At 51.6% G+C, this 8570-nt stretch overlaps 2 protein-coding genes across 5 annotated transcripts in view; one reads left to right on the forward strand and one right to left on the reverse strand.

Annotated features, from left to right (window-relative positions):
- Window positions 1–1207, forward strand: part of MRPL36 (mitochondrial ribosomal protein L36) — a 1866-nt gene extending 659 nt beyond the window's left edge. Inside the window, exons 1-2 of one of the 4 annotated variants that reach the window (XM_029941092.1) lie at window positions 241–349; window positions 806–1207. In XM_029941092.1, the coding sequence (XP_029796952.1) occupies window positions 819–1106 (288 nt within the window). In that variant the 5' untranslated portion in view covers window positions 241–349; window positions 806–818 and the 3' untranslated portion in view covers window positions 1107–1207. Of the gene's footprint in view, window positions 1–240; window positions 415–805 lie in introns of those variants that run through there. The other 3 variants (XM_029941094.1, XM_029941095.1, XM_029941093.1) reach the window with 3 other exon arrangements.
- Window positions 1–8570, reverse strand: part of NDUFS6 (NADH:ubiquinone oxidoreductase subunit S6) — a gene marked incomplete at its 5' end in the record, with an annotated part of 18858 nt that overhangs the window by 6144 nt on the left and 4144 nt on the right. The window lies entirely within an intron of this gene.

An 8570-nucleotide genomic window follows, 5' to 3' on the forward strand; every position in this document is an offset into this window, starting at 1 on the left:
CGACGCGCTGACGCATTTTGTTTTGACGACGGGAGTCGTGTTTTTTTTAACATCTACTTGCTTGTGACTTGGTTTTCATTCTAGACGTGTATCTCTGTTCCCATTTTGTCATCTTCCGAAGCTGTAGGTACCCAGCGGTGGGAGGGCGTCCACGCGGGGGTCGCCGCCGCTCCTGGGGCTCCGCCTCTGCGTCCTACTCCGCGGGGACGGCCACGTGACCCTGCCGCCATCTTTGTTTCTGGCGGACATTCCGGGCGGCGGCGTCCCCGCCCCCATAGGGCAAGCTGGTGCATGTTAACCAGGCGCCTGCGAGGCGCGCGTCGCACAGTCCGCGTCGCTTTCTTCCCAGGTCTGGGGGCCGGGGAGTCGGAGGGGAGGGAGGCTCGGGGGCCCCCGGGTACGTGGCGGCCACAGGTCTGAGCTCTCCACGCCCCGAAGGGGTGCTGTCCCCTGCCGGCGGATAACTTGGGGCCAGAGGACAACCGAGGGGCGGCGGAGGGGCCGGGGGAGCCAGGGAAAGGGTTCAAGACAGCTGAGGGGCGCCGAGTGGCGGTGGAGGGGCCAGGGGGCGGGCGGAAGGGCTGGGGGGGGGGCAAAGGAAAGGGCTCGGGGACAGCCGATGGTGCCGAGGGGCGGCGAGGGAGCCAGGGAAAGGGTCCGGGGACAGACGAGGGGCAACTGGGGGCGGGGGGCGGAGGAGGAGCTGGGGGCCGGGGAAGGGGCGGGGGTTCCCGGGCGGGGGCCAGGCGGCGAAGCTCCTCCTCCCGCGCGGAAGCCACATGGATCGTTTCTCTGTCGCGTGCAGACCCGGCCACCACATGGCCCGCGTGCTCGTGGCGAAGATGCTGGCGTCCGCGCTGAGCCCTCTGCTCCGGGGGAGCCCCGGCCCGGCGAAGCCCCGCGCGCTCTCCATGCTCCTGGCGGGGCCTCTCGGCGCCGCGGGGCCCGGGGGCCCCCGCCTCCTGCCCCGCCTGCAGCTTGCCCTGGGCTTCAAGACCAAAGGCGTCATCAAGGAGCGCTGCAGGGACTGCTGCCGCGTGAAGAGGCGCGGGCGCTGGTTCATCTACTGCAAAACGAACCCCAAACACAAGCAGAGACAGATGTAGCTCTTTTCGCCGTAACGTAACGTGCGAGACTGTGCCCCTTCCGTGCGGAACGGTACTACCTTATGAAAAGGAAAATAAAAGGGAAGCGTTGCCTAACCTAAGGTTTGTCGAGCCTCCGGTTTTGTTGAGTCTGCCGCCGGGCGTCTCACCCCTCGTTGCAGCGCCGCCAGGCCAGGGTCAAGCCAGAGCCCCGGATGGGAATTCTCTTCCGAGCCAGCCGTCCGGGCTCGGCTGCAGGGGCGCTGGTCTCCCCTCCCAGGTCGGAATTGCGTCCGTGGCCGGTGAGGCCGCGCGGGGCCGGCCCCGCATTCAGCCGGCGGGCAGCTTCTGTGCGTGCCAACTGCTCTTCTCCACTTCCCGCCTGGCCGAGAAGCATGACAGCCTCGGCGGCAATTTTTAGGTCAAGGAAAATTTTGACTCCTCATGTGTGAAGGTGTTGGAGATACCAGTTAGATGTGCTTGTCATCCTTGGTGACACACGAACGGACACGTGTGTGCACATGGGCATGTCCCCGTGTGCATGGATGTGGTGTGCGTGTGTATTCGTACACGTGTGTGTGTGTGCACCACGCACCTGGAGGGTGGGTACCGAGCGGAGCTGCCGTGGGACTCTAGGCATGTGGCCGGGAGCCCGTGGCGTGTGTTTTTTTCTGTGTCCTGCCCTGGGGCTGCCTCTCCCACGTGGTGTGAGCTCACACAGAGGCCTCCCCCCCCTGCAGCCCTCCTGCCCTGGGGCTGCCTCTCCCACTGGCGTGAGCTCACACAGAGCCCCCCGTCCCCCGGCAGCCCTCCTGTCCGGGCCACCGCTGGTGCCGGTTGTACTAGAAGGGACAGCGGCTCTGGCATCACCCGGCAGGCAGGCAGCTGAGCGCCGGCCACACACAGCCCCGCCCTCGGGAGCCTGTCCTGGTCCCAGGAACCATAGCGCAGAGCCCGGGAGGCAGCTAGGGTCGAGGGAGGTGACCGCACTTCTGCACATCATTTCACAGGGCGTCCTGGGAGAAGGTGGGGTTCGGCTAGTTCTGCTGGAGGAAAGACCTTCCCCTCGTTGCTTCAGGTTCTCCCGGCCCGGGCCCTGGTGTGAGCCCAGCCAGGCCACGCAGACACCAGGACACTGAGACCCGTTTCATGTTTTATCTGAAGTGACCTGTGTTGGGTGCAGAAGTTCTGTGTAGACCTCAGGCCCCGAGCAGCTGCAGAGTAGCTCTGTGACCTTAGGAGGTATGTCCCCTCAGCTCGGGGCTGGCCCTCAGGGCGGGAGTTTCTCTGTGCAGGGCCATCAGGGCACTGAAGCTTCCTCGGCCCCCACCCACTAGATGGCCAGGAGCACCCTCCTCCCTGGTTGTGACAACCAAAAGTATCTCCAGACAGGACAGATGTCCCCCAGGGCACGACCCCGCCCAGTCCCTCCCCCCAAGGGCTCCTCCTCCTGAGACCGGCTGGACAGGTCCCATTTCTGTTGTGCTCTGCTCTCCGGCTGTCACAGCCTGGTCCACTGGAGGCACATCACCATAACAGTGGATCAGACGACCGAGCCTGCTTATAAACACACAGACTCCCATCCTCTCCGCCCAGAACAGGCTCATCCTATAAAGTTCAGCCCACAGCTCCGGCCCCGAAGAGTTGGCAGACTGGCCCCGGCCCTGAGCTCACCTCCCGTGTAGGGGACAGTTCGAAGCTGCCCCGTCTCGGACTCACAAACACACCCGGCATACCTCCCTCTCAGTGTTTTCTCCTTGGCAAGTGTGCGGTTTCACTCACAGCTGTGAGCGTCTGGCTCTGGGTGGCGCTGACAGTGTTGTTAGGTTGACAGGTGAGTGACTGTGGAGATATTCCAAGGACAGGCAGTAATGGGGTGGTGAGGCCATGGGCCCACGTCCACGGGAACCCGAGTTACAGTTGCCGAGCTGGAATTCTAACAGGCCATCGATGGGTTTTTAAATCATTCCTCCGTCCTGGGATTATTGGTCCCTATTTGATCCACAGCAACAGCGTGGGTGCTGACCAGACCCTCCTGCAGCTCATTCCCTGCCTGACACCTGGATGGACCCAGGATTCCAGCTAACAACAGGCGTGGTTTAGGACAAGAGGCAGCAAGCTACTCCGGCCCACCACCCATTTTTGTAAATAAAGTTTTATTGAAAAACAGCCATGTGCGTTCATGTGCGTACTGTCTGTTCTACGACAGTGAGGTAGCAGCTGAGTAATTGCTACAAAGACCATGTGGCCTGAAAAACCTAAAGATATTAACTATTTGAGCTTTCTTTGAAGAAAAAGTGTGCCAACTCCTTGTTTAGAACTTTAAGTAAGCTCTCCCCTCACCCCAGGGTCTGACCTCACAGGGACCACACCTGCCCGAGCATTTCACAGGCTCTCTGTCCACACAGTGAGAAGGATTTTTGTATTTGTAAATGCTAGCCACAGCCAAATAGAATCAAGATAAAAAGTACTACTTGTGAAAGCACCGAAACTGTGAAATGTTTAGGTACCAAATAAAATTTACACACATTCTATATACTTAAAATTGTAAAACACCAGTGAAAGAATTGAGTAAGACCTAAGTAATACTGAGCTATACCATGTTTACAGATTAGAATATTTGATATTGCCAGTTCTCACCAAAGTAGTCTACAAACTCAACGTAATCCCAATAAAAATCCCAGCAGGAATTTGTGTGCAAAATGCCTTGGTTATTCAGAATTTTATGTGGAAAAGCAAAGTATGTAAAATAGCCAAAATTCTGAAAATGCAGAGGAATGTTCCAGGGTGCGTGCTCCCTAATTTCGAAACTTCCTTTGAAGCCACGGTAGCAGAGACTCCGCAGTGCTCCTGCACACAGCGCACACCTCAGTAGAACAGAGCAGAGGTCACAGTCGACCCACACATATCTGGGCAAATGATTTGAAAACTGGAATAAAGGCGATTCAGTGAAGAGAGGATGGGCTTTTGTACGTACGGTGCTAGAAAACTGGATTTCCATACGTACGAACCCCCTTTCACCATATGCCAAGGTTAACTGAAAATAGATCAGAGGCCTACATGTAAACCCTAATACTATAAAATCTTAAGAAAACACAGGAATACATGTCGCTTTAAGTTATGCAGATTTCTTATATAAAACACAAAAAACATGATCCATGAAAGAAAACCTTTATAAATTAGCTTTTACCAAAGTTAGTCTCTTTAGAATATGTTCACCAAAGTTAATATCTTCTGCTTCTCAAAAGGTACTGTTAAGTAAGTGGAGACAAGCTAAAAACTAGGGGAAATATTTTTAAAACACATTTCTGATAAAGGAATGGATCTAGAATATATGAAGAAATCTCAGAACTCGATAACAAGGAAATGGTCAACCCAATTAAAAGTGGGCAAAAGACCTGAAGAGCTGTTTCACAAAGGAGCACATACGAATGCAAAATAAACACATACAAATGTTTAATACTGGACTTGAGCAGAAAGCAAATTACTACCATGACAAAACTACATACTGAACAAAATGGTTGAGAAATGGAAAAGCCAAGTTCCGGTGAGATTGTGGGGCAGCATTAACTCTCACCGAGGCCACCACGGCCACACCGAGTGCAGCTCGGCCGTTTGTCATAAAGGTAAATGATGCAGTTACTTACAATCCCACTCAAGTATTTGTCCAAGAACAACGGAAACTTATGTTCACAGCCAAACCTTTATGTCAGTGCTTATGGTGCTTTATTTACAATTAAAACAAAAAACCAAGCCACCTGGAGACGGCCCACATGTGCTCAGCTGGTGAGTGATGAACCAAGCGTACATTCTCAAAACGGAATTCTCAGCAACAAGAAAGAAACAACTGATCCGAATGAAAGCATGAACAAGTCTCAGATCCATCACGCTGATAGCAGCCTGCACTCAAAAAGCAACATATTTCATGATTCCAACTATAGGACATGATGGAAAAGTCAAAATTATGGGCACAGGAGGAAGGTCTGTTGCTGGGGACAGGGGATGGGGAGCCAGGGTGGGCTCCAAGCGGACATGAAGGAAAGCTGCTGGGTGACAGAATCACTGTGTCTTGATTATGGTAGCAGATTCATGACAATATACACTTAAAAACTCATAGAACTCGGCTTCAGTAAGCCTTGCAAAAAAAATATCCAAATGGAATTTCCAGATGGCAAGTTACTCAAATAAATTAAGACTCAGAACCCAGTGTGCTCTGGGACAGTATCCAGCATGTGTAAAAGGCACTGCCGCCCTGGAGGAGGGTGGAGAAAACACAACAGTGGAGGAAATAATGGCCAAAAAGTTTCCATAGTTGATGAAAGCAATAAATCCACAAATCCAAGAAGCTTACCAAACCTTCATCAGGAAGACTATAAAAACCACATAATCCTACATTGTTATTGAATTGCTCAATATCAGATTAAAAGAAAAAATGCAGACAGAGAAATAAGACTCATTCTTCATAGAGGGACAAAAACAGCAACAGACTCTGATGGGAGACCCTGCAAGCCTGAAAGACAGGAAAACCACTGAGGTGCTATGAACAGCAGTGTCGAAATCTACGTCTAGTGAAAATATCTCTGACAACTGAGGGTGAAGATCAACCAAAGCTGGAGAAGTCAGATGGAAACACAGATCTGCACAAAGCCATGAAGAGCTAGACATAGTAACTATTTGGGTAAATATAAAAGAGACTTTTTCCTCATTTAAAAATCCTTTCAAAAGAGTCACTTAAAGAAAAAGTGATAGCCGAGTATCATGGCGCCCATGGCCTCTGCGAGACCGAACTATGAGAGCTCCCGGCTCTATGAGAGCTGCCGGACGAGGGCAGACGTTCATGGGGCTCTTGCACCAGACGTGACGTGACAAGTATTATTTGAAGGGGAACAGAGATGTTCCAGTGAACACTCAGCATCGGACCGGCCACCGAGAAAATAACAAGGTATCTAATCAGGCAATAATGGAGAAACATATGCAATATTAAAATATTCACTTTATTTAAAATTAGAAAACCAAAAGAGAAGAAAGGAATAATGTATCGATATGATAAATAGAAAATAAAAGATAAGACCATAGATTTAAACTCAACCTTATCGATAATCATAGCATGTTTACATATGTAAGCATCCGGTCAAGTAGAGAATACTAGACCGTATAAGAACGAAGCCTCACATGTATGCAGTCTGTAAGAAACTCATTTAAAACACAAGTGACGGAAGGCAAATGATAGAAGATAATATTCAAACAGTAATCAAAGGAACGCTGGAGTGCTATACTGGTGATGGTCAAAGTGGACTTGACCACCAAATATTACCAGGTGTGATGGAACATGGGTTAACTAGCCAAGAACCGGTAATGGTACGAAATGTCCGTGCATGTCACAACAGAGTTCCAAAGCAAAAATTTATAGAACTGCAAGGAGAAACACGAAAATCATGATTGTAGATATCGATTCTTCTCTTTCAATAATTGCTTGGAAAAGCAGGCAGAAAATAGGATGCAGAAGATTTGAACAACACTATCAACCAATTTAATCAGATCGATATTTATAAAACATTCCCCCTGTCACATCAGCAGAATACGCCTCTTTTCTAGGTTCACGTGGGAAGTGCACCAAAATTGACGACATTCTGGGCCATAAGACAAGTATCAATGTATTTCAAAGGATTGACGTTATTTAAAAAATATGTTCTGACCACAATGGTATGAATTTAATAACAAAGATATATGGGAAATCACATACATAATTGGAAATTAAACTGTCTAGTTCTAAATAAACCATGGATCAAAGAACTTGAAAGGGAAAGGAGAAAATACTTGAACTAGATGGGGACTAACATCACAGAGCAACATGCGTGGAAAGTGGAAAGCCGCACCTACAGGGACATTTATAGCACTGAACGCTTATATGAGAAAAGGCGAAGACTCCAAACCATGGTCCCATCTTGCACCTGAAGAGGCCAGAAAAAGGAGAACAAGATCAAAACTATAAAACAGTAACAGCCGAGAGAAGGAAAGAACCCAAGGTCTCCATCTTTGAAAGGAACAAGACACAAATGTCTAGCTGGTCTGAACCAGAAAAAGGAAAAGAAGCAAATACCAATACCAGAAATCTTCATTGTGACGATGGTTCACAACTGCGTACATTTGTTGAAGTGCATCAAACCAGCAAATTTTATTTTATGTAAATTGTGTCTCTGTAAAACCTAACTGAAAAAAATCCCCCACTTGCCCTGCTCCATCCTAAGCCCGAAGTCCCAAATCCAAGGCCCTGCGTTGGCATCAGGCATCCATGATTTGCAAGCTCTGCCAGAAAGGAGGTGTCGGGGCTCCTGCGTGGGCCGGAGCCGTGGCCTGGCCTCGGTGCTCCGAGGGGGCGTCATTCTAAAGCACAGTGGAGGTTCATGGGCGCAGCACAGGGGAGTTACGGCCTAGAAGTACCTGGAACCCACTGCTCCGTGCACGTCCCCTGACCCTGCACGCTGTCACTGGCCACACAATCCCTTTTCCCTCCTCGGCGTTTTGTCCAAAGCCCCACAAGACCAGAAGTGGGGAGTTGGCACCCAAGTCTCAGTCGATGGGTGGAAGGCCACAGGGGAGTGCCACCAGCCCACTGTCCTCACAGCGCCTCCCGTGTGGTTCATGCACAGTGGTGACCCTTACTTCACCCAGTCCTTAAAGTGGAACTTCCCCCAGGATGATGGGGAAATGGCAGAAATTAAGCATATAAGATGCTCCATACCATAAATCTGAAAGGAAATGCAAATTAATGCAGATTAGATACTACATCATACCCACAGGCGTGTCCAGAACTTAAAGGCCCCTACCAGACGGGGCTGACAAGAAAGGTGACCCAGGGGTAGCTGGGCCTCCAGGCCCCTCTCCGCCGCCCCCACCTCACACCCGGCGGGCGTGAGGGACTCGCATCCCAGACGTATATGCTCCCCTGTCCCTGTCACGGGCTCCGGTCTCGGGGGACACGGCCCGCTGATGTCTCAGGCAAAGCCACCCAAGTCCCAGCAGGGAGGCTGAGGGCGGCCACGGTCTGGAGGCTGCTTCCACCTTTGTTTGGAAGGAGAAAAGTAAACAGACAGCCAGGGTGCTCTTTTGTCCTGAGAAGTGGACAGAGGTCACCCCCAGGTGAGCAAACACACTGATAAGGCGTGACGTTTAAACGGCGCATGCGCAGAAAGGGAAAGGGACCTGGGGACTGAGGAGACTCAGGAAGAGCCTCTGGTGAACCTTCCGCAGGACCCAGACCGAGGTGGCGTCTCAGGAGAAAGAAAGCATGAAGACTAAGGTGGGCGGTGGCCCTTCGGCAGGGACGCCATGGGCCACTCGTACACAGAAGACACGGATCCGTCCAGACCCTGACTTCCGGGCCCGGCACAGCAGGGAAGCGGAACAAGGGCGGCATCTGCAGGGTCCCTGGTCAAGTGCACTCTGCCGAGGCCGGGGGAGACAACCGCCTGGGCCGCGAGCCAC

The sequence above is a fragment of the Suricata suricatta genome, chromosome 6 (assembly GCF_006229205.1).
Source record: "Suricata suricatta isolate VVHF042 chromosome 6, meerkat_22Aug2017_6uvM2_HiC, whole genome shotgun sequence".
Taxonomy (NCBI): Eukaryota; Metazoa; Chordata; class Mammalia; order Carnivora; family Herpestidae; genus Suricata; species Suricata suricatta.